The sequence below is a fragment of the Ovis aries genome, chromosome 2 (genome assembly GCF_016772045.2).
Source record: "Ovis aries strain OAR_USU_Benz2616 breed Rambouillet chromosome 2, ARS-UI_Ramb_v3.0, whole genome shotgun sequence".
Taxonomy (NCBI): Eukaryota; Metazoa; Chordata; class Mammalia; order Artiodactyla; family Bovidae; genus Ovis; species Ovis aries.
In genome coordinates this window covers 42,459,598-42,485,927 of record NC_056055.1, presented here as the reverse complement: position 1 = coordinate 42,485,927, position 26,330 = coordinate 42,459,598, and the positions used below count along the sequence as shown (strand labels likewise).

The 26,330-nt window shown below is 48.8% G+C and overlaps 1 protein-coding gene across 1 annotated transcript in view; it reads right to left on the bottom strand.

Moving 5' to 3' along the window:
- The window catches only part of LOXL2 (lysyl oxidase like 2), a 113,071-nt gene that overhangs the window by 15,551 nt on the left and 71,190 nt on the right, over positions 1-26,330 (bottom strand). Inside the window, exons 6-9 of the mRNA XM_042243127.2 lie at positions 25,482-25,665; positions 17,258-17,409; positions 9,112-9,279; positions 6,977-7,142 (exon numbers count right to left, since the gene is read on the bottom strand). Coding sequence (XP_042099061.1) covers positions 6,977-7,142; positions 9,112-9,279; positions 17,258-17,409; positions 25,482-25,665 — 670 coding nt within the window. The remainder of the gene's footprint in view (positions 1-6,976; positions 7,143-9,111; positions 9,280-17,257; positions 17,410-25,481; positions 25,666-26,330) is intronic.

The window sequence follows — 26,330 nt, the reverse complement described above, 5'->3', positions numbered from 1 at the left end:
CCGAGCAGTGACTGGCCTGCATCCCTGCCGAGCATCTGGAACTGGCTCTCGTGGTCTCTCCTATCCGGGTCAGGGATTACTACCCTCAACTCTTTCCCCCTTCTCTGAGAGCCCTGCTAGACACCTCTGTGGATCTCAGTGTGCGCATCTCAGTGTGCGCATGCATGCTTAGTGGTTCAGTCATGTGCGACTCTTTCTCATGTTTGCAAAATGTTAAACTACCTAGTAGTTCAATCTGGGTAATGGGTCCATGAGGCTTCATTATATTAATATTATTCTATCGCCTTTAGAATAATCTCCTGGAGTAATAGGCAAATTTGGCCTTGGAGTACAGAATGAAGCAGAGCAAAGGCTAATAGAGTTTGCCAAGAGAATGCACTGGTCATAGCAAACACCCTCTTCCAACAACATAAGAGAAGACTCTACACATGGACATCACCAGATGGACAACACCGAAATCAGATTGATTATATTTTTTGCAGCCAAAGATGGAGAAGCTCTATACAGTCAGCAAAAATAAGACCAGGAGGTGACTGTGGCTCAGATCATGAACTGCTTATTGCCAAATTCAGACTTAAATTGAAGAAAGTAGGGAAAACCACTAGACCATTCAGGTATGACCTAAATCAAATCCCTAACGATTACACAGTGGAAGTGAGAAATAGATTTAAGGGACTAGATCTGATAGGCAGAGTGCCTGATGAACTATGGACAGAGGTTCATGACATTGTACTGGAGACAGGGAGCAAGACCATCCCCAAGAAAAAGAAATGAAAAAAAGCAAACTGGCTGTCTGAGGAGGCCTTACACATGGCTGTGAAAAGAAGAGAAGTGAAAAGCAAAGGAGAAAAGGAAAGATATACCCATTTCAGTGCAGAGTTCCAAAGAATAGCAAGGAGAAATAAGAACGCCTTCTTCAGTGATCAGTGCAAAGAAATAGAATGGGAAGGACTAGAGATATCTTTAAGAAAATTAGAGATACCAAGGGAACATTTCATGCAAAAATGGGCTCGATAAAGGACAGAAATGGTATGGACCTAACAGAAGCAGAAGGTATTAAGAAGAGGTGGCAAGAATACACAGAAGAACTATACAAAAGAGATCTTCATGACCAAGATAATCACGATGGTGTGATCACTCACCTAGAGCCAGACATCCTAGAATGTGAAGTCAAGTGGGCCTTAGAAAGCATCACTATGAACAAAGCTAGTGGAGGTGATAGAATTCCAGTTGACCTGTTTCAAATCCTGAAAGATGATGCTGTGAAAGTGCTGCACTCAGTATGCCAGCAAATTTGGAAAACTCAGCAGTGGCCACAGGACTTGAAAAGGTCAGTTTTCATTCTAATCCCAAAGAAAGGCAATGCCAAAGAATGCTCAAACTACCACACAATTGCACTCATCTCACACGTGAGCAAAGTAATACTCAAAATTCTCCAACAATACATGAACCATGAACTTCCAGATGTTCAAGCTGGTTTTAGAAAAGGCAGAGGAACCAGAGATCAAATTGCCAACATCCGCTGGATCATCAAAAAAGCAAGACAGTTCCAGAAAAACATCAACTTCTGCTTTATTGACTATGCCAAAGCCTTTGACTTTGTGGATCACAATAAACTGTGGAAAATTCTGAAAGAGGTGGGAATACCAGACCACCTGACCTGCCTCTTGAGAAATCTGTGTGCAGGTCAGGAAGCAACAGTTAGAACTGGACATGGAACAACAGACTGGTTCCAAATAGGAAAAGAAGTATGTCAAGGCTGTATATTGTCACCCTACTTATTCAACTTATATGCAGAGTACATCATGAGAAATGCTGAACTGGAAAAAGCACAAGTTGGAATCAAGATTGCCGGGAGAAATCTCAATAACCTCAGATATGCAGATGACACCACCCTTATAGCAGAAAGGGAACAAGAACTAAAGAGCCTCTTGATGAAAATGAAACAGGAGAGTGAAAAAGTTGGCTTAAAGCTCAACATTCAGAAAACAAAGATCATGGCATCCAGTCCCATCACTTCAAAGCAAATAGATGGAGAAACAGTGGAAACAGTGGCTGACTTTATTTTTTTGGACTCCAAAATCACTGCAGATGGTGATTGCAGCCATGAAATAAAAGGGCACTTACTTCTTGGAAGAAAAGTTATGACCAACCTAGACAGCATATTAAAAAGCAGAGACATTACTTTGCCAACAAAGGTCCATCTAGGTAAGGCTATGGTTATTCCAGTAGTCATGTATGGATGTGAGAGTTGGACTATAAAGAAAGCTGAGTGCCGAAGAATTGATGCTTTTGAACTGTGGTGTTGGAGAAGACTCCTGAGAGACCCTTGGACTGCAAGGAGATCCAACTAGTCATCCTAAAGGAAATCAGTCCTGGGTGTTCATTGGAAGGATTGATGTTAAGCTGAAACTCCAATACTCTGGCCACCTGATGCGAAGAGCTGACTCATTTGAAAATACCTTGATGCTGGAACAGATTGAAGGCAAGAGAAGAAGGGGACGAGAGAGGATGAGATGGTTGGATGGCATCACCAACTCAATGGACTTGAATTTTAGTAAACTCCGAGAGTTGGTAATGGACAGGGAGGCCTGGCATGCTGCAGTCCATGGGGTAGCAAAGAGTTGGACATGACTGAGCGACTGCACTGATCTGAACTGAATCTCCTTCAGAGTGGCTTGAGAGTTTCCATAATAAAAAGCAGACAATAACAATGAATAGGAGCTTCTCTCGTAGCTCAGATGGTAAAGAATCTGCCTGCAATGCAGACCTGGGTTCAGTCCCTGGGTTGTGAAGATCCCCTGGAGAAGGGAATGGCAACCCACTGCATTATTCTTGCCTGCAGAATGCCACGGGCAGTGGAGCCTGGCGGGCTATAGTCCATGAGGTTGCAAAGAGTCGGACACAACAGTGACTAACACTTCTAACAATGAAATCATGCTACCATAGAGAGAACACTCTTAATACTTTGGTCTGATTCTTCTGGGAATTACAAATGTATTTCCCACCATGTGTAATACTGTATGAAGATCTGTACTACATAAAATACTACTTATATTGTATTAGTCTGTTAATGCTGTCTCTCTTAAAACATATCTTGACATATTCACTTGTTAATAAATATCCACTACAATATTTAATTTATAACCCTAACCTACACTTTATTTATTTTTAAACTAATTAATTAATATTACTTATTAACTTTTGATTGCACTGTATCTTTGTTGCTGTGTGGGGCTTTCTCTAGCTGCGGAGAGCAGGATCTATTCCCTGGTTGTGGTTCTCAGGCTGCTCACTAAAGTGGCTTCTCCAGTTGCAGAGAATGGGCTCTAGGCGAGAGGGCTTAGTTGTCTGGTGGCATGTGGGATCTTTCTGGAGCAGGGACTGAACCCATGTCTCCTGCATTGGCAGGCAGATTCTTAACCACTGGACCACAGTTAAAGATAAAGTGGCGATAAACATCCTGTAGTAAATCTCTGTGTGTAACTTTAATCATTTCTTCAGAATATATTTCTATAAATTGCTGAGGGGCAGGTTTCACGCTTCCAAGATTCTGATATATATCCGGTTCTACCAGTTTCCCCTTGCACTGTTGCTCCAAGTGAGAGTTTTCACCCAGTTACCTCTTTTAAAACAAGCTTGACTTATTCAATTAGCACAATGTACATAGCAGGTGTTAAAAAAAATAATCACCAGTGGTTACAATCTATGTTTACTAAACAGTTATAATAGAAGGATTAACTTCTTCACCAAAGGATTAATTGTGTCTCTCTTTAAAAGTGAGATTCTACTGAACATTTCTAGTATACCTCAATTCACAGGAATGTAGTATATGAATCATTTATGACAAGGCCCAGAGACTTCCCTGGTGGTCCAGTGGCTAACACCTTGCCTTCCGATGCAGGGGTTGTGGGTTCGATCCTTGGTTGAGGAACAAAGACCCAAAGACCCCACATGCCTCGCAGTCAAAAACAAAAACAAAATGTAAAACAAAAGCAATATTGTAACAAAATTAATAAAGGCTTAAAAAAATGATCCACATTAAAAAAAAAATCTCAAAACAAGCAAACAAACCTTCAAACCTAAGACCCATCCATCTTTTATTTTCTGATGCTTGCAAATTTCTGAGGTGAGTGTCCTCTATGAGCTTTGCTTCCCTCATGTTCACCACTGCCTGGAGCAATTCTGCCCTGTCTGGGTCCCCTCCCTGGCTGTGCGTGGAGCCCAGCAGGTTTTCAGGATGCACCACTGCTGGTGCTGAGTGTTGAGTGCACAGTTTAATGAGGGTTTTGTGGCCTCTTTTCATGATCTGTACACTAGTCAGTAAGCATCCCCAACTCTGTGCGACCCTATGCCCTGTAACCCACCAGGTTTCTCTGTCCATGGGATTTTCCAGGCAAGAATACTGGAGTGCGTTGCCATGCCCTTCTCCAGAGGATCTTCCCAATGCAAGGATCAAACCTGGGTCTCCTGCATTGCAGGTAGATTCTTTACTGTCTGAGCCACTAGGCAAGCAAAAAGTTACTAGAAGAATATGTTTTTTCTTTATGAATAAAATATGAAGCCAGGTAAGCGTTCCTGGCCCCAGAGGCTCTTGCTTCCCCTGCAGACTCTGACTGATGCCTTCAGCCCAGGCAGAGGGGTTCTTTGAGCAATAGCCCCATGAAGGTCATTTGTGGTCTGCCGTGAGCATGTGGAGGGCCCTGTTGATCTCATAATTCTTGGTCCTCATAATAAAAAATTCCCCTTTGATCTCAGTATCTAGGATAGTGAGCTTCTTTTGACTCATGGGTTTGTTTCTACCTCATGCATGGTGGTGGTGGTTTAGTTGCTAAGTCGTGTCTGACTCTTGCGATCCTATGGACTGTAGCCTGTCAGGCTCCTCTATCCATGGGAATCTCCAAGCAAGAATACTGGAGTGGGTTGCCATTTCCTTCTCCAGGGGATCTTCCTGATCCAGGAATTGAACCCGGGTCTCCTGCACTGCAGGCAGATGATTTACCAACTGAGTTATGAGGGAAGCCCAGGCATACTGCGAATTATATTAAAGACCACATTTCTCTCCTTCCTTTGGCTGGTAGGAAGCCCGCTGTATAATAACAACAGTAAATGTATACGACTCTATGACAGTAAATGTATGTGCTGTGCTAGCCTAAGTTGCTTCAGCTGTGCTCAATTCTGTGTGACCCCACGGACTGCAGCCCACCAGGCTCCTCTGTCCATGGGATTCTTCTGGCAAGAATATTGGAGTGAATTGCCATGCCCTTGTCCATGGGATCTTCCCAGCCCAGGGATCGCACACGTCTTTTACATGTCCTGCATTGAAAGGCAGTTTTTTTTTTTTTTTTTAAATCACTAGCACCACCAGGGAAGCCCAATAAATGTATAGGTCTCTATAATATATAATTTTTTATTAATCTCTATCAGTTCCAGTTTGAGCCAGTCTCATTCTGCCAATATGTACTTTAAAAAAATATATATATATATGATTTTTAAATATTGATTTATTTGGCTGTACCAGGTCTTAGTTGCAGCATGCAAATCTTCAGTTGCAGCATGTAGGACCTAGTTTCCTGACCAGGGATCAAATGCAGGATACTAGCATTGGGAGCACAGAGTCTTAGGCACTGGACCATCAGAGAAGTCTGCATACTTTTTTCTAAACCTGGTTTTATCTTACGCTACCTTGAATTTTATTTAGGTTTATATTCTCTTAGTTTCTTTTTTGATAAATGGTATATTAAAAATATAAATAAATTATTAAGCAGAGAGAAGACTCCCGATGAGGGTGAGACCACGTCTCTCTGCCTGGGGGTCTGGTAAGAGTGGTACTCTCACTCTTTCCTCTCAGAAAGGATGCAACAATAATAATGTCTCCCCAGAGAAGCTCACGCTGGGGTTGAGTGTCCTGCCTTACAAGGGTTACGAAATGCTGAATGGGTCTAAAAGGGGGAGAAGTGACTGAGTTTGAGTCTAACCTCCCTAGTTCCGCATGATGGTAAACGACAATGCGTCGCTGTTTTTTAAGCGCTTGCGTATGTCGTTGTCACATTGAATTTCCAGTCTCCAGGAAAAACAACAAAGACTGTGGATCATAGCCGTGAACTGACTTTGCCAAGATCAGCTAATAAACCGCAGGCAATGCCTGGTCTGGAGTCCTTTGGCCAGGCTCAGGGCCTCTCCCACCTCCCAGATCCACAAGGAAATCCTTTGATAAGGCGAGGAGGGTGGGATCCAGAGGATAACACACCCACAAGGCTGTCAGCCGGTCCTTTCAGCTTGGAAGGGAACCTGCTGAGATGGCCATTCTGAATTCTGGCCAGGGTGGGGATGGAGGTGGGCCTGGGGGCTCCCTTCTATACTGTCAAGCTCTCTAGGATTCCCAGGGAGTCACTAGGAGGTTAAATCACCCTGTGTGTGTGACAACAAAAAATGATCTATGTCCTTTTTTTGTGTGTGACCATTCCACACAGCATGTGGATCTTAGTTTCCTGACCAGGGATTGAACCTATATCCTCTGTATTGGAAGCACAGCGTCTTAACCATTGGATCCCCAGGGAAGTCCCAGGAAATGATCTGTGGGGCAGGGCAGAAGGAAGGAAGCTGACCCACCAAGCAGTATGTATTTCACTGCTAACCCAGAAGCCAGCTCCCAGGAGACCAAGTTCTTAGTCACTTAATTCTCCTAAGACCACTTAAATAATCTGCAGTGACCCTGCCTTTGAACCCAAGGCTTCCAGACTCCCAACTCCTCCTTCCAGCCTTCTCCACTGTTATCAGGCAAGATTCCAGGGTTGCCTATGGGGGTAGTTCCTCTTGCCCCTGATTCTTCTCACTTAGCAAGAATCCATCCCTGCTTTCCATTTTGCTCAGCTCATAGCAGAGACCCCAGGCAGGGGAATAACCAGTGAGACTCTGTGCCCCTCCCGGAGCCTGGCAGGACAGTCAGTTGTCTACGACCCCCAGGAGCTCTCACTTTCTGAGCAGGCGACTCCAGCCCCGTACCGCACCCCTCCCTCGGGGCAGGCCACGTCCTCCCCGTCGTGTCGGCAGTGCGCCAGGGACAGCTCTGTTCCTGAGCACTTCACACCACTCATGACCACCTTGTTGGCGTTGATATCTCCATGCCAGTACCAGGTCTCCTGCATGAACCAACAACAACAAACAGCCAGCATGTTACCTTGAATTGTCACTTTCCCACATTCTATCAAATTTCAGGCTCACCAAAACACCCAAGGCTTTATGATCCCATTTTTCAGATGGAGACAGCCAAGACACAGTCACTTATCCAAGTCATGCAGTTTGTTGGTGGCAGCGCAAATGAGGCCCGCCCCCCACACTTGGATTCTGCCCCTCTCCCCTTTTGGAAAGCACAGCTAAGAGTGTGCTCAATGCTGTGTATCAGAAACAGCAGCCATACTGCCTGCTCCCTCCTCCTGAGCCCTGGGCAGACATTACTAATCTATCACAGCACTCTCCTCTAAGCCTGACTGTGCTCTCAGAATCCTTCTCAACACCATGCTCCAGGGAGACACCACCAACTGATCAGGATTGGCAGGAGAGAAGAAATCTAATCACATTTGTCAATAGTTCCATCTTCATACATCTCATTGGTTCTTATTTTCTAGAGAACCTACATACCCCTCCTCCTCTAGAGAGAAAACTGGGGCCTCGGGAAGGGATAAGGCCTGCAATCAGAGTACTGAGGTCAAGGGTAGGCCCATCTCACAGCTTCTGCTGTGAGAATCAGGTGTCTTAGGAAAGAGCTGACTAGGAACAAAAATAGCCGGACAGCTACTCTGTTGCAATCAGCACTGTTCTACACTCCATGGAGAACTAGCGAGTGCCTTGGCTGGTCATAAGCAGGATCAGCAGAAACATGATGCGGCTGTGTGAAGCCAGGCTTCCAGAGGGCCCCAGGTACCAGAGGCCTGCCCCCTCCTTCTGGATGGTTTGGGGAGTTGCCACAGGGCTGCCTGGATGAGTTCTCCCATGTCGCTACTAACAAACACCTTCCTCAAGCAGCCACCCAGGGCACAGGGGCTGAAGTCAGGGTTAGCAAAGTGAGATAGGGGTGCTCTGGACATTTTCCTGTTCTGGGAGAAGCTTAAGAAAGGTGTTTATAGAGCCTGGATACTGAGGACCTGGACTATTTGTTCCATGTTCACAGAGAGGCTGGGAAAGGTGGCAGGTCATTATGTAGCCAGCTGGGAGGGTGTCCAATTGGGAAGTGACCTCCAGCCTCCTGGCTCCCACTCCTCTTGCCCCTGGCCTCTTTCTGACAATGTTACATCTCAGGATGGGGTCCAGAGGCCAGTGATTTTTTAATCCAAAGCACTGCCTGTCTTTCTTCTGTTCCTTTCTGATGGCGGGGTGGGGAGCTTAGCTACCTTTGGCTGAGTCCCTTCTGAGCTGGCGGCAGGAGGAGTGTGCAGCGGCTGTGAAAGGGTTCTGAAGCAGGGCTTGGGGAACTGCCAGCCAACCAAGGAGAGGATGCGTGGATGTGGACACAGCGAGGAGGCATGTTGTGGGAAGAGGGGCCAGCAAGGGAGCGAGCTATGACAGGGGTCTCCACCCTCCTGGTACTGGTCCGAGACCTGTTAGGAACTAGGCCACTCAGCAGGAGGTGAGTGATGAGTGAGTAAGCAAAGCTTCATCTGCCTCTCCCCATTGCTCTCCATCACTCACATTACTGCCTGAAGCATCCGCCCTGCCCCTACCCCGTCTGTGGAAAAGCTGTCTTCCACAAAACCAGTCTCTGATGCCAGAAAGGCTGGGGACCGCTGAACTAAGGCGTCTAGGGTGTTGGGTTGGGTGGTCTCCACATGCCCCCCGATAGGACTGAGTGACTTCCCCCTGCAAGGGCAGGTCGGGACATCCCAGAATGAGCCCCTGGCATGGTCAAGCCCAGTGCACAGAGCTGAGACCCAAAACCAGAGTCCAGTGACCCACGCAAGGACTCGGGGCTGCAGGGGGCAGAGCAGTGGAGGACAGGATGAGGTTTTTCTCCAAGTGCGTGGCTCTCTACCTCCTGGGAGTCACAGAAGGTAGGGGCTGATGAGAGATGGGCAGGATTGGACTGGATGCAGGGTGGGGGTTGGGGCTTCTCACCTGGAAGGCATTGCTGGCAAACCCCAGGCCTAGCTGCCGGCAGACGACCATGGCCTCCACAATGCCCCAGTTCTCGCCGCACACCATGCCCCACACGAGGGACCCGTTCCTCTCCACCAGCACCTCCACTCGGCCCTCGTAGGGGTTTCGGCCCCCGTTCAGGCGCAGCTGTGGAGGGAAGGGAAGGCATGATCACTGGGAGGGGAAGGCAGGTTGATGCCCCACTATGGTACTTCCTTCCAGTCTCAATTTCCCCAAGGCAGGGGGTCCTGCCTGCAACACAGAACCCTGGCATCACTGAGAACCTGCTGTACGTGAGGCATCGTGCCCAGCATGGTCTTCTCCATTAGGTGTCCCTCCCCTGCCCTACTGCAGCCATCCGAGGACCCTAGATGCCAATACAGCCAGGCAGATCCACTGACCCCACTATAGACCCGCTGACCTCACAGCAGAATCTGCCTCTGCTGCCCATGAGCCCACCATGTGGGTGGGTCTCAGATCAGATACTTGGAAAGATGCAATAAGGAGCCTTAAAATGATAGAATCCCCCGACTCTTTCTGGGACCATTTTCTCCTCCTCACACCCTCTCCTGTACCCCGGTTCCAGCTCCTGATTGCATCTTTTCCCACAACAACCCCTGCTGCCCTTTCCAGAAGAACTCTTACCCGACAGTCCCACCTGGCACCTCGGAGACCCCAAATCTAACTAGTCCTCTTTTTCTCTCTACACCTAAACCTGTGCTCTACCTCCCCCTCATTCTCCATTTCAGTGGAAGGCACTACCACCTGCCCCAGGGGCAGCAAACCGTGTAGGGTGAATGCAGGGACCACAATATGTAAATAGTGGGGCACAGCTGTGTGCCCAAGAAACCATATTTACAAATATAGGCAGAGGGATGGATTTGGACTGCAAGAGATAGTTTGCTCATCCTGAATCCATTCTGTTAGACAAGTCAGAAATCTAGGAGCGAGCATCAGCATCACTCTCTTTCTTAAACCTTACGTCAGGAGCTCCCAACCAAGCCCCTCCACCCCTGGCTGTTAGGAACCGGACTGCACAGCAGGAGATGAGCAGCGGGAGAGCAAGCGAAGCTTCACATCTATATTCGCTCCCCATCGCTCTCCCATCACCCCCAGATGGACCGTCTGGTTGCAGGAAAACAAGTTTAGGGCTCCCACTGATTCTGCATTATGGTGAAGTGTATAATTCATTATATAGCACAAGCTAATAATAATGAAATAAAGTGCACAACAGAGGTAATGCACTTGAATCATCCAGAAACCATCCCTCCCCCACCAACCCATCCTGGTTGGTGGAAAAAACTGTCTTCCATAAAACTGGTCCCTGGTGTCAAAAAGGTTGGGGACTGATGCCCTACATCCCATCAGAATCTTCCTCCATGGATTTTATCTCCCAAGTCCTTCCCACTCACGCTCCTCCCTCCAGCTCCATCCTTACCCCTCTTCCCAGGCACCTTCACCTCTCGCCTGAAACAGCCCTCCTCACCTCCCTCCCATTGCCTTTCCTCTTGCCTTCACTGACCTATTCTCCATGCAGAAGCCAGAGTCACTTCTGAAAAACACCCGATCATGTTCCTCCCCTAGAACACGTCCATGGTTTCCCTTTGCTCCACTACTTCCCTCCTCACCCTCATCACACGTCTCTCTCCTCCCTGTTCTCCTACCTCCAGGCACACGGCCTTCTTTCGGTTTCCATGGCGACCTAACTCTCCTGACCAAGTTACACAGTACGTCCCATTTCACACTGAAGTCTATGACATACAGAGGCCCCTTTGCTTTTGGCTGGTCCCACTCATCTTTCCAATTCTATACCCAGTGGCACTTCTCTCCAATGGGGGTCAGTGCCCACTTACTCAGTCTCTCTCTACAACTCCTTCTTAGCATTCTTGGCAATTATAATTAAGCTAATTTATAATTTTACAATTTATTGGCTGTCTCTCTGATGATATATAAGAGCCACAGAGCAGAGCTGTGTTGGCCTGGTTTACTGGAGGATCGATAACTAAGACGGCACCTCTCAGATGTTAAGTACATGCCACAATTCCTTTTGGAATGGATGAATACAACACCAGGCTTACAGAATGAAAGCAGGGACCAACACATGAGCCCAAGCCCATAAAGGGAAGCAGGATAAGGTATTTGGATTAAGGACTGGAATTTGGGGGAAGGGCTCTGAAAATGCAGTCCTTAATCCACATACCTTATCCTGCTTCCCTTTATGGTTCTAACAATTCATCCTTTTGAGATAAGACCTAATACTCCAGGAATCTTCAACTGTTTGTTTGCCAGTCCTTAGCAACAGCACAACCCTTGAGTCATAGGTCTTAATTCTTATTGACTTGGGGGCTGGGAGGGTCACGGAGGTCAGCCGGCAAACAGACAAGCCAAGGGCAGTCCTGACCTTAGATCTATCTACCAGAGCTGAGCCAACGCATAAATGGCATATATGGTTCCTGCAAAGTGCTCAAACAGGGCCTGGCACTCAGTGAGTGCTGAGAAATCTCAGACATCATCACAGCAATGATCATCATTAGGGTGGGAGTCCCAGCAGAAAGCAACCTTTCTTCAGAGGACTTAGAAGAGGTCAGAGCAGGTAGGAAGAGGGCTGGCCCTCAGAAGACTGACATTTATCTTCCTGAGTGCCTCTGTCTGGGCTGGAGGAAACCCCAGTCCAGGCACTGGACTTCGGCTATGGATTGCACATCACCTGTGACTAACATAACTTTGTTGCTGTTGTTTAGTCACTCTTGTGACCCAATGGACTGTAGCCCGCCAGGCTCCTTTGTCCATGGGGTTTTCCAGGCAAGGAGAGCAGAGTGGGTTGCTGTTTCCTTCTCCAAGTGATCTTCCCAACCCAGGGATTGAACCCGCATCTTCTGCATTGGTAGGCGGATTCTTTACCGCTGAGCCGCCAGGGAATCTGGATCTATATAAAAACAAATAAGCAGGCAGAGCCATGGAGAAAGTCCTAGAAAGGCCTGAGCCTCAGTGGGAGGCAAACCAGCCAGCTCCAACATCCACAGGAAGGCCAGCAGCCCTTGGGGAGGGTGTACCAATCCACTGGGTCACAAGAGTGACCTTCAATCCATCAGGATGTCTCCAAGTAACTTCAAGCCATCCCCTCTGATCATTTGAAATCTAATGAACGCCTGTATTTCATCCTTTATGTACTTACTGAACTCTGCCGGTAATGTTGGCACCTCCTCAGAAATGAAATGAACTGTGTGTAATTCACCAGATCCATTCATTCATCCAGTATTTATTTGGCTTTTATTATGTGACAGGAGCGGGCTTCCCAGGTGGCTCAGCGGTCAAGTATCCCCCTGCAATGCAGGAGACTCAGGAGACGCAGGTTTGATCCCTGGGTTGGGAAGATACCCTGGAGGAGAGAATGGCCACCCACTCCAGTATTCTTGCCTGGAGAATCCCACTGACAGAGGAGCCTGGCAGGTTACAGCTATGAGGTCGCAAAGAGTCAGACAGGACTGAACTGACTTAGCAGGCACGCATGAGACAGGAGGAGTGCTGGGAAATTCACAAGCAAACTTCCAGAGGGCTTACCTTGTCCCTCACCCTATGTAAGCCCTTTATGGACATTTGGTCCTCACAGCATCCCTAGGAGGCAGTGGTACCATGTCATCCCCATTTCACGGATGAGGGGAGTCTCAGATGGAGTAAGCATCTCTTCATTACCATACTAGACCACCTGCAAACCATCCACCTAAGCCCTCTTCTTCAAGGGTGCTTTTGTCCCAAAACAGGAATCGTTGAGTCAGAACGGAGGACCAAATTGGTGCCTTACAGTCAGGATAAAGAACTCCTCCTGCTGGGAGGTTGGGGTCCTGAACCTTGGGCCCCATGTTTTGAGGCTTTTATAGTAAGTCCCCTACATAGGAAGTAAATCCCCTTCAAGTTGCAGATTTTCAAGGATGCAAATATGCCCATGTGTGCCAGCTGTTGTACTGTACTACTGTACTTTTCAAGGTACTGTACTACAAGAGTAAAAATGTTTTCTTTATTTTTTATGTTTGTTTTTTTATGTATTATTTGTGTGAAAAGTATCATAAACCAATTACACTACAGTACTAATAAATAGCCAATTGCGCTAGCTTGGGTACCCAGGCTAACTTTGTTGGACTTACAAACAAATTGAACTTACAAACCCACTCTGGGAATAGAACTGGTTCGTATGTAGGGACTGGTTCGTATGCATTGTCCATTGGAGTCAGACTGGGTCCTGAGGCCTAGGATACTAAAGCTTTAATCACGGAAGTGTTAGTCACTCAGTTGTGTCTGACTCTTTGTGACCTCATGGACTATAGCCTGACAGGCTCCTCTGTCCATGGAATTCTCCAGGCAAGAATACTGGAGTGGGTTGCCATTCTCTTCTCCATGAATCACTAAAGCACGTAATTTTGTGCCTTGTGAAAACCATCTCCAGTTGTCTCCAAGCATCTTTGGCAAGGAGTGGTGTGCCAGTCCCTCACACACACACCCTCCCCACCCACCTGGTCTTCTGTGTCTCCAGCCTCCTGGGCTGATTATGGCCTGGAGGACACTGTCCAGGAAAAACGACAGCCGGGACTGTGATAGCGACCACAGGACTGACCTCTAGGCCACAGGCTGAGCCCTCTAATGGCTTGCATCCTGATTTAGGGAGTCTGGAGCCTTCCCTCTCTCTGGGAAGTCCAGATCCTCTCCCCTTCCCCTCCTCGTGGTTTCCGAGTCCCAGCACCAAGGCTGGTGAAGCCGCAGGCCTGCACAGAGGTGTACCCTGGGGCACCGGAAGCCGTGGGCAGGGACCCCTCCTGGGGGCTAGGTTAGCACTGAAGTTCAGAATGTCCTGATAGCTTAGGTGGTAAAGAGTCCACCTACAATGCAGGAGACCTGGGTTCGATCCCTGGGTTGGGAAGATCTCCTGGAGTGCTCCAGTATTCTGGGCTGAAGAATTCCATGGACAGTCCATGGGGTCACAAAGAGTCAGACATGACTGAGCAACTTTCACTTCACTCAGAATGCCAGTGGGCGGTGCTGATGGATAATTGGGTTTATCATTATTTTTTATTTCACTATGGACTGTACCCTGCCTTACTGATTGCACTGGGGTCAGCTAGCTCCCTCTGCTGCCCCTCTCCTAAGCACTTCCCCCCAAAAAAACAGACTTCATTTTGTTACCTTAAAGTTTGCAAAAATTAGGATTGGGGAGCCTGAAGAATTCCGAGTCCAAACTTTTTCCCACTACCAGGGGTCAGTGGGGCTCCCAAGTCTGAGTCTCAAAATGAAGATTTGAGTCTTATATGAGACTCACTTATACTGAGAATCAATATGAAGGCTCCTGTCTCTAGGACTCTCTTTGGGAGGATTCCTGTCCTTTGTCCCTCACTGTCTGTGCAGCCCAGGGTGTTCCTGCCCTAGGATCTAGAGCCAACAGGAATCTGAGAAGCTCTGGCTGAAGAATGTGGCTGCACACTGACTCTGGGGCAAGGAAAACATAAGGCCTTCAGTGGGAGCTGGGGCCTCTCCTTGAGACACTTCCTAAAGCTCCAAGCTGTGGCCATGCCTCCAAGGCTGAGCAGGCCTGGAGCCACCTTTGTAATAGGGAGCTGGGTTTCATTGCCCCTGGAAGAATCCAGGCACCTCAAGATGTACTGGGGGCCTTTTCTTGTTTCCTAGAGGAGACTGGGGGTTGCAAGAGAGGCTGGCCATGAAGTTCAAACTCAGCCCAATACATAGCTCTCCATTCCCAGGGCTCCCCTCCTGGGCGCCCCATTCCAAAAGTGGCCTGGCTTGAAGTTCCAATATCCATGGAACCCCAAGAGGTCTTGGGGTCAGCCAGGAGCCTCTGGCCCACATCCTCTCCACCTCATTACCCCTCAAGGATGCCAGAGGAGGTCCATCCTTCTCCAAATTTCTTAAAACAACCTCAGGCATTTCTTTTTTCCTATTCCTTTGGTTCTTGGTGGCAGTAGTATGCGGTTTGAAAGAAGGGAGTGACGTGCAGGAAACTGAATTTTTCTGAGCATGAATAGAGGAAACAAAACACCTACCTCCAGTCAGTGGGGCATGGCGAGGCCGCCCTATATTTTGATAAGGTTGCAGTTCACCAGTCCCTCACCTGTTTTTGGAGGTGGCAGGTAGGAAGTGAGGTAACAGGACCCAGATGTTAACAGGCAAGCAAGCATTGGCACTCTCCAACTCACATTCCACACGTGGGCGTGGTCCTGCCATCCAGACAGGGCCAGGCCCACAGTTCAGAAGGGAATCGGAGGTCAGCAAGGCTGCCAGGGGACCCTGTGTGGACTAGCTCACCTGCTAAACCCACCTGCCACCCCCAGAGCCTTCCCACCTTGGCATGTCTCCCCAGCAATAAAATAAACACAGCTTGGCTGTGGCTGAATGGATGAAACCTCCCAGTTTCATGTCTGTGAGTTTTATTTATTAGTCATTCAATAAAAAGTCAATTTCTTAAAGAACTGGGGGTTGGAAGGGAAGCTAGGAATCACCTCTCTCACCTCCTTGTTTTCCAAGGAGGAAACTGAAACCTGAAAGAGATTAATTAAGGAATCAGCCAGTGAATGACAGTAATGAGCTGACTTGTGCATGCATGCTTAGTTGCTCAGTTGTGTCCAACTCTTTGTGACCCCATGGACTGTAGCCTGCCAGGCTCCTCTGTCCACGGGATTCTCCAGGCAAGAATACTGGAGCGGGTTGCCATTTCTTCCTCCAGGGAATCTTCTTATCCAGGGATCGAATCTATGTCTCCTGCATTGGCAGACAGATTCTTTACCACTGCAGATCTTTTACCACCGGGGAAGAAAGCCCTTCCAGGGGATTGAAATGGCAAGATTCAGGCATAAAGCTTTCCCACACCCCACCCTTGAGCACAGGGCTCACCTTCTAGAGCCTGAAGGGCCCCTGAAAGGATGAAGGTGTTCTGTGCTAGGAGTGTGGTGCCCCCACTGGCATGACTGGGCACACAGCCTGGCTCAGCTCCACCCACCATAAAGCCCTTGTGGAAAACCTCATTTTCTTTGGCCTAGGCCTTTCATTTGGGTTGAAAACCCCATTCCACCCTAGTCCAATCTGTCTGAAGTGAATGGTACCCCAGCACATGGGGACTCTTGGCACGTCAGCTTTTGGAGCTCTAGTATGGCTTTCTTGGAATGCTGCTCAGCAATTAGAGATGGCAAGCCTTTCCCACAGCTGTGGGGCTGTGGCACGCCCCTGCTCACTTACAAGCAAATGCTTGGCTCAGCGGAGAGCTGTCGAGTTCACATTTTTAGCCCCATGGGGCAATAAGCTGTTGTAGCTGACTAGTTCAGTAGTGCCTCTGACATGATGATGCCAAGGTCTAGAAGCAGTGTCAGAGCCTGGCTAGAGAGCCATCCTGTATCCAAACGTGTCTGCATTTGCTCATTTTAAAAAAATAAGCCCTCAGGAAGCTCTTCCAATATACCAGCCTGATGACCAAATTCATGGTTTAGCACGAAGCATTAGATAGGATTTACTGGGCCTTTTTGGAGGATGGGCTAGACTTCCTAGCGAAATCTTGTTGGTTACCCCTGTAGGAAAAGTCACCCATGTGAGGGTACATGATGCAGGTTTTTAGAGATCCTGTCTCAGGAAGGGAGGGGTGTATATCAGACATAACACTGTTAAGGTTTCCTTTCCTTTCCCTCTGGAAACCAAAGTACAGTCTTTAGTCTCCAAATACTGTCTACATCATGCTTACATCTGTGTGCTTTACTGACCAACTGTGGTTCCCCTGGGTCTCTGGAAAGGGCCCTTGCCAAGGGGACCACAGGTGCTGCAGTCCTTGAATCCTTTGCAGGAAGCACTGAGTTGCAATCACACTGTATGTCAGCCAAAGAGTATGGTGGGGCACACAGAGGATCCCCAACATCTGGGGACAGTGGAGCTTATCCATGTGTCTTTTCATTTCGCACCTCCACCAAAGCCAGGTGACGGCCACTGAAGGTGACAGCAGTAGAGCCCAACAACTTTCTGAGCTCATCATCAAAGTACCTGTTGGCAAGCTTCAGCCTGAGACCATCTGGTCTACCTTTTCTGCGGATTCAATGACCAAAACACAACACAGTCCCCTCTGGGCATCCAGGCTCCTCACCTTTTTCTGGAAGCCCATGGCGGGGATGTTACATCTCACAGCAGCATCTTCCTCATGATTGCAGCCCTGAGACTCAGCATTGAACTTGCAGTCTATGATGGACTTCTCATTCCCCGTGCACTCGATTTCATTGAGGTGAATGGGTCCTATCCCTGGGAATGGAAGATGAACATGCACTATGAAAGCTTCCACAAGAAAGTTTCTGCAATGGGAAAGGAAGTCCCAGACAGTAAGAACATGCCTCTCCCATCCTCAGAATGCTCCCAACTGCCTCCCACAACAGCTCAATGACCCAGGCCTCTTCTACCTGGAGAGAATGTTGTCTTGGGAGTCACTTCTCCCACAAGAACAAAGGTTGCTACTAATTTATGCGACCTTAACCAACTCACTCAGCCTCTCTGAATATTGGTTTTCTCACTGAAACAGAGGAGCTGGTCTGGAGGGCATTTAAGTTCCCTTCTCAACTTGTACACTCTGTGTATTGATGAATCTTAAAGGGGCAACTCTCACAGGGTAGTTGGACTCCCTGCAGGAAAGAGACGGCATTCTCAGATTGGATGATCTGAGTTACAGAAAGGAATTTTAAAAATAAAAATATGAACAAAGCATGAGGAAATCACAAAATTGCAATGGATAGTCCATTGTGTGGACTAATACCACCCCCAGGCCCTCAAGAAAGAAAAGTGTCTGTCACTCAGTCATGTCTGACTCTGCGACCCCATGGACTGTAGCCCACCAGGTTCCTGGTTCCTTTGACCATGGAGTTCTCCAGGCAAGAATACTGGAGTGGGAAACTGCTCCCTTCTCCAGGGATCTTCCCAAATCAGGGCTTGAACTCAGGTCTCCCACATTGCAGGCAGATTTTTTACCATCTGAGCCACCAGGGATGAGGGAAGGATGTTAATATCTGGTCCAGGAGAACAAAAGAGCCTTGTGGGGAGGTCACCTGTTAATAGCTGTTACCCTCAGTGAAGGGACACAGCGGCCCGCAGGAGAATAAAGACCCAGCTCCTCCCCACCTCCAGTCTCCCCCAGTGTTCCCTGCTGGCCACATCCAAACCTGCCTTCCAGGGCCCTGAACCATGTGGACAAGGAGGAGCGTGGAGCTGCGGGGGCAGACAGAAGACATCCCACAGTGACCCCTAATGCACATGTGGGAAGCTTTCCGTACAGGCACTGGGATGGCAAGGGGGAATTCCCCACTGCTGGGGAGAGGGAATTCCCAGTTTGTCAGTATTCAACTCAACTCACCTCACAAAACCACTTCTCCTTGTCTAGCCCATAAAGATGGATCCAAGTCTCGTTCTTCCTGGGAGCTCTGGGCTGCTTCGACCCCCACCTTGGACCTTGCCCTGCTCCGTGATCTCCTCTCTCTCTTGATCTTCACCATCATTCTCTGGTTTGGGTCTATCCCTCAGCACTCATCTGATCCCATAAAATCTCCCATCTTTATGACGACCCTCCCCCGACCCCATACTTCCTTCTGGCCTGTCACTTTCCTCCCCTTCAGAGTGAACTTGAAAGAGTCATCTGCTTTTGTTCTTTCTGCTTTCAGCAGGAGGACCTTTCCTAATCTGCTTCTCCACAGCGTCTTCCTAACTCAGGAAGCAGCACCTCCATCCTCCCAGTTCTTGCCAGAACCCAGAGGCATCACCTCCTCCTCTTTTATCCACAGATAAGCAATCCATCATCGTGTCCTATTCACCCCCCCAGATTCACTCCCCCTCAGTGCTTTTCATTTCTGCCACTCATCTAACTCTGTCACCTCCCATTTGGACAAATGACAGCTTCTAGTCTCCCTCCTGCTTGCTTATTCCAAAATATTCCCCATGCACAACCCAAGAGGCTTTTTAATGCATGTTTAATCATGTCACTCCCCTGTCTTAATCCCTGTAATAGTATCTCACTGCAGTTCAGGATACAAGTAGTTCCCAAATGGTCCAAACAGGGATCAGACTCCACAAAGCGTCCCAGCTATGCTTGCTCGCCCTGCAGCTTGACCACATGTCTCTCCTTTGGCTATTCCCTCTGCCTGGACCCTCTTCCTCCTTCTCCTCAGCAGTGAACTCCTGCTCAACCCTCAGGGCTCAGGTCTGATGTCACTTCAATGGCACAACCTTTCTAAGCCTCATCTAAGCTGGGTCCCCTCAGGTCACCTCCACTGAGCACTCCACTTCAGGCTGTATTCTGGTGGCTCTCCATTTAATGTCTGTCTGATTCCACACTGGGCTGCAGGTCCCACAGGGCAGGCATTACATCTATGTTCCTTGGGGATTACCAACCAGAGACTAGCAAGTAGGAGGTGCTGCAAACAGTATCTGAATGGACACCCTTGACTTAAGTAAGTGCCTGTTGATCGTCAGCCTCCGTACCAGTGTTGGGGACTCACAGAGGAATACAGCAGTCCCTGTCATGACAAGCTCACAGGATGTGCCTGGGGGATGTAGACACTTAGACAGACTTGTAACATAATGTGGTACATGATAAAGATGGAGGTAACTCTCTGCACTTTGGAGCCCCAAGTGGCTCTGGGTTTCTGGAGACACCTGGGATCTAGACTCTAAGGCCAAAAATTAACTTCTAGGAGCAACCGACTGTAATAGGTAAGAGCCAAGTTTCCATTTCCTTGGAAATTCATAAATGAAGAAGCGCCAATTCCTTGGAATTTTATAAAATTTATAAAGTCACATCAATCAGGACTTTCCTGATGTTCCAGTGGTTGACAGTCTGTGCTTCCACTGCAGGACGCATGGGTTCGATCTCTCGTCAGGGAACTAAGATTCCATATGGCACATAGTGCAGCTCCCCTCCCTCCAAAAAAACCCCAACAAACACATCAGTCACTATGGCGAGAAACACCCAAGGACTCAGAGCAGAAACGCTGTGCAAAATAGATTCCAAACAGAGACTGAAGCAAGCAGGGCCATGGCTCATGAACTAAGACGGGCTCAGAAACAGGCGGCAACCTAGGACTTGGATGTGCAGTTAGAGCAGAGGCTTGTTAGATGATTATGAGGATGATGGTGATGGCGGTGGTGATGATAACGGTGGTGATGGTGATGAAAATGGAGGCGATAGTGGTGATGATGGTGGTGGTGGTGGTGATGGTGGTGATGATGGTGATGAGGATGGTGGTGATAATGGTGGTGATGAGAATGATGGTGGTGGTGATGGTGGTGGTGATGAGGATGGTGGTGGTGGTTGTGGTGATGGTGATGATGGTGGTAGATGGTACTAATATTTACTGAGCACTCACTATGTTTTGGATTCTGTCCTAAACACATTGTTTATATTAACTCATTTCATCACCCCAACAACTCAACAGAGTGGACCCTACTGGGGACCGAAGATAAAGTAACAGCCCAACAGAGGAACCAGGACTCAAATCAGGCAGTCTGACTCACGGCATGATTTTGCTGAGTTTCTGAAGTTCTTTCAGGAGAGTCAGGGGAGGAAACCCTTTGCTGGAAGGAGCGGCAGATTGCTCTGGAGAGAGCTGAGCCATTGAAGTGCCTATATTCTCCATCATCTAGGGGTGCTCCCTCTGCCTCCTCCCTCCTGGAACACCTCCTGCTTTCTGCCCATCTAAGTAGATGTCTGCCTTCAGGGAGCACTGTGAGTCCTTTCTCCTGTGTGGCTCGGCTTGAACAGCCTCACTCTCATCTGCAGCATTTACTTTTTACATCTTTCTCTCTTGCTTACAAGGCAGTAAGCTGCAGCTTCAGCCTTAGAGTAGATTCAGCCTGCGTCTCCTTGGGAAGTGACGGGACCTTTCTGAACTCCACTTTCCCCATCTGTAAAAGGCAATAACAATGTCTCTCTTGCAGGACTGGGCTTTTGAATATTGAATGAAACCAATTGTGTCAAGTTACCAGGAACTCAATAGATGATAAGAATTACTGGGTTGGTCAAAAAAGTTCATTCGAGTTTTTCCTAATATTATCAGGATAATTTCTTATATATCATCATCTATTTGTTAGTGTAAAATACCTTTGGTGCTATTTCTTATTTCATCCATTTGAGCTAACTTCCTAGAGAGCAGAAACCATTACTAGAAATGTCTGTGGAAGAAATGAATTCTCTGTTCCAGGCTCCAGCCCAAACAGTACTCAATAAATGTGTATGGATTGCTAAACTCTGAGACTGGACAGGAGAGAAGAGATTAACGCAAGAGCCTTAACACTTTAGACTCCAGCTAACAACTGCTTGGGGCTTCCCAAGTGGCTCAGTGGTAAAGAATCTGCCTGCAATGGAGGAGACCCAGGTTCGATCCCTGGATCAGGAAGATCCCCCAGAAAAGGAAATGAAACCCACTCTAGTATTCTTGCCTGGGAAATCCCACGGACAGAGGAGCCTGGTGGGCTATAGTCCATGGGGTTGCAAAGAGTTGGACATGGCTTAAAGATTAAACAACTGCTTAGTCTCCTTCTGGCCTAACTGATGTAAGGCCAGAAGGCTGTCTCTAGACATCTGGGGACCCACTTTCCTGAAGCCTGCACATTCATGGTGCACCAAGGCAGAGTGCAGAGATGGAAGAGCGAGGATTTCTGACATTCTTCCCTATACCACCCAGTTTTGCTGTGAGTCAAGCAGGGTATGAGGTGTTACTGAAGAATACCAGCCTGGATGTCCAGCCGAGCTCGCCCAGCAGTGTCTGTGAGCTCCTAGCTCCTTTTGTTGATCTGGGTGTCATCCGCTGCATTGTGAACCCCAGCTTTCCCCTCATCCTGGGTTCTGGACTGTCCATCCACTCACTATGCCTCCCCCACCTCCACCTTGGCCTTGCTTTTCCCCAACCTGAACCCTGTGACCACAGGCCTGGGGCAGGAGAAGGATGTGAGACAGAAGCCACGGCCAACCTCTCAGAACAGTGTTATGGACTTTGGACCCACAATCAACTGCAGGTTGCCATTAGTTTTAAGGATCACAGTAGAATAGATGAGGCCAATGCAATCTGTTTTGCATGTTAGCACTGTTTCTGGAGACTTTTGTTTAGGCTTTACGGGCGTGGCACATGCTGTCAGTATTTCTGATCAGAGATTTCAGGCCTGAATTTCAGGCCTTTCAGGGTCTGAAAGGGACTGATCTCGAGCTGCTCCATCCAGTGCAGTGGCTGCTGCCTCACTCAGCCCCTGGAATGTGGCCAGTCCAGACTGAGATGGGCTGCAAGCGCAAAACGCATCCTGCATTTCAGAGTCAGTACCCCACCTGTGAACTATCGCATCAAGAGTACTTATATTGATCAAATGTTGAAATCATAATATTTTGGAAATACATATATTATTAAAGAAAATAGATTACTTAAAAGAATTTCACCTGTTCCTTTTTATTTGTTCTTTACATGGCTACTAGAAAATAACATTACATATGTGGCTTCAAAGAGTTGGACATGACCAAGTGACTAACACTTTCCGTTTTATGTCTATTGGATAGTGTGGGTCTGGAGTGTTAGAATTTTCTTTTGGCTGCACCACTTGGCATGCAGGATCTTAGGTCCCCAGCTAGGGATCGAACCTGGGCCCCCTACAGTGGAAGCACAAAGTCTTAACCACTGGACCACTAGGGATGTCTGGGAGAGTTGGAAATTCTTGACCAAGTGGTTGTTCAGCTGATCCTGCTTGTGCAACTGGAACTCATTCATTCATTCTTGATAAAATGAATATCCCCAGAGCACTATAGGGCTTCCCAGGCTGCACTAGTGGTAAAGAACCTGCCTGCCAATGCGGGAGACAGAAGTGGGTTTGATTCCTGGGTGGGGAAGGTACCCTGGAGGAGGGCATGGCAAACCATGCCCTAGTATTTTTGCCTGGAGAATCCCATGGACAGAGGAGCCTGGCGGGCTACAGTCCATAGGGTCGCAAAGAGTTGGACACGACTGAAGCAACTTAGCACACACATACACAGCACACACAGAGTGCTATAAGCTGGGCATGGCGAGGTTGGGGAGGCGGGTGTGTAAACAGATAGCTGGAATCCAGATGTTTTCAGGGGATCTCAGAAAACAAAGCACAGTGCCTGACTCTGACCTAACATCCACGCTGGTGAGAACAGGAGGCTGGAGCCAGACAGAACGTAAGACACCCTGAACCCAGTGAAGAATCTGAGGCCCAGAAGGTTGCTCAAGGTCACCAAGCATGTAGGTGGCAGGGCCAGGACCAGGACTCAGATTGTCTAACCCTCAGCCCTTGCCCTTTCACCATCGTCGCTGTAGGTGTGGTCATTTGGTCCACAAGCCACAGCCTGAGCTGAGGACAGACCCTGTCTGCTCCTCTGTGAATTGACATCGAATGTGGACTTCTCCCTTCCTGCCTACCGGAGGTGATCTGTCCAGCGTGGCAGCAGGTGATAAATCACCCAATGGTTCTTTCAAGGACAGCACTGCAAATGCCAGCTGTCTCTTTCTCCAAGAGTTCCGTGGGCCCTTGGAAACACTTGGCTGCTCCGGGCAGTGAAATAATTAGGTCAAACAGCACACACCCATGAACAGTGGAATGTTTATGTCATCCAGTGCTTGTCCACTCCTCGGAATGAGTGGTCTCTGTCCTGGGGGCTTGGCAGACCACAAACCAATGCACCAGCCAATGAGTACAATGGACTCCGGGGCTATTTGAGACCCAAGGGAGCCACAAGGAGCTCACCACGACAGAGGAGGAGGAGGAGTGTCATGTGGGGTCACTACCAGCTGGCACTCAAAGTTCAAGTCCATCCAAGACCCTCAAACGTCAGTGGAAACACCCAGGGGGTGTTGGAGAACGGAGGTAAGAGATGCTCTGAAGGTAGCAGGATGAGACAAGGTGGGGACAAGGGAGAAACCTACACCTGAGAGTTAGAAGATGCAGGTTTCCACGCTTCTCTGCCACTAACCATGGGTGTGGCCTCAGACTTGCTCTCTGGAGCCTCAGATTTCTCATCTCTTGGACCAGATGACCTCTGAGCTCTTCTGCAGCAATGCCATCTATGATTCGAAGACTCTCTCGGGTCCCCTGGCTATTATTTCCTTCAGGCTGTGATCAATGACCTAACCACATTCCTCTCTGCAGGGCAACGGCCCTATGTCTGACAGCGTGGAAACATCCCCTCCCCACAGGACAGGACAGCCCACCCTCGCCGGCAGCTCACTCTCCTTCCTCCCCACCCTCTCGAAACGACAGCAGTCCCCGGGCTGCAGCAGCCTGCCGGGGGGTCAGTGGCGAGAAGATTCCAGATGACTGGTCTCCTCTGCTCAACACAGTTCTCTGGGGGGAAGGCTGGACGCTCTCTGGGCGGCAGAGTCTGGAGTGAAGGTTCCATTCTCTGCGGGGCAGGGGTTGACACCGAGCAATGGCCTTTACAGGGCTCGGGAGAGGAAGTTACCCACTGTGCTCTCGTGTCATGTTCACATCATTCCTCACAATAGGCTGACGGGCTTGAAAGCCTCCTATACTTTTGCTCCTTGCTCAGAAGGAAGACTAGTTTGGGACACTTCACAAAAACCAGGCCCCTTTTTTCCTTAGCAGCTCAAGACACTGGGAGAAGGGCAAACTGTTCCCAACCTCTGGTGGCAGGGAGGGAATGTTCATAGTGCTACCCTAGCAGGGAAAGTAAGATTTGGAATTCTGTGCCTAGGGTGGTCCACAGCCTCATGAATTCTGAGTTCTTCTCCTGGAGAAAGGGCCTGGAAATTCCAGCTTTCTCAGTGGGGCCGTGGGAAGCACTGGGTTAGGAGCTGGGAAACCTCTGTTAGAATATCCAATGGTTGCTAATATGTTGTCTTATCTTGGTTGTTTACTTCCTTCTCCGGGCCTCAGCTTCCAAATCCATAAAATGGGGACAACATTCTCTAACACCCTTCCAGCTTGAACTACCTGGAGAGAAGCGTAGGACTGTCTAACAGAGCAGGGGTGCTGGATATGTGGGTGTGCGCTCTGTCGTGTCTGACTCTGCGATCCCATGGGCTGTAGCTCACCAGGCTTCTCTGTCCATGCAATTCTCCAGGCAAGAATAACTGGAGTGGATTTCCATTTCCTACACCAGGGATCTTCTCAACCCAGGGACAGAACCCGCGTCTCTTATGCCTCCTGCATTGGCAGGCGGGTTCTTTATCACTAGTGCCACCTGGGAAGCAGGTGCTGGAGGGAGGAGGCAAAGCCAGAAGGGACTGGAAAGGACAAAGCCAGCCCAGGCTGGGCTCCCACACGATGCTTTCTGCGAAGAGAGGCCAAGGAACACTCTCCCCATGCCTTACCTTGCCCCAGCCGGGAGCCTGTGATGGCCTCTTTGGCACTCCCGAAGCCCAGCTCTCTGCAGACCACGCTGGCAGACACCAGGTCCCACTTGTCGTCGCAGACGGTACCCCATTCTCCATTCTTGAGCACCTCCACGCGGCCCTCCCCGACGTTGGCACCACCTCTCAACCGCACCAGTGGTTGCTGAAGAGACACACCGTTTTGCTGAGCACAGCCTACTCCCCTCTCTTCATGATGCCCCCCTGGCTCCCCTCTCCAAACCCAGGCACCAGACTAGGAGCTGACAGCACTCCATCTGTGTGAGCATCTGTGGAGGGGATGGAAAGCAGGCAGCTCCCTGTGTGTTCAGCTCTGCTGCATGCTCCCTTTGCAATCTTTGTCCTGGACCACTGGGCAGCCCCTCAGGGACCCTCATCAACCCCTCATCCCACTCCATACTTGTTCTAGGACCTAACCACTAGTACTTCCCTCCACTCCTTCACTCCAGAACCTGAAGCTTCAGCACTATCAAAAGACACTCCTACCCACAAAGTCTGCAGATTCCAAACGGATCCTAATTCTGTCAGACGTGGAACAGAGTGCTTGTCCAATCCTAGGGGAGATTCTGGGGCACTAAGGTGATCACATTGCAAGAATCCTGCCCTGCAGGCCCATGAGAGGCAGGAGAAAGAAGACAGAGGGTGAGAGGGCGGGGCCTGACCAAGGCAGCAGCAAGGCAGCCAAGACTTGGAGCTCTGCCCAGACAAGGGGATGGGGAGCCTCCCACTGGTTAAGACCAACATCTGTCCTGCAGCTGGACTTCTGCCTGGCCACCACTCCTGCTTCTGCCACTCCTGACTCTACTCCAA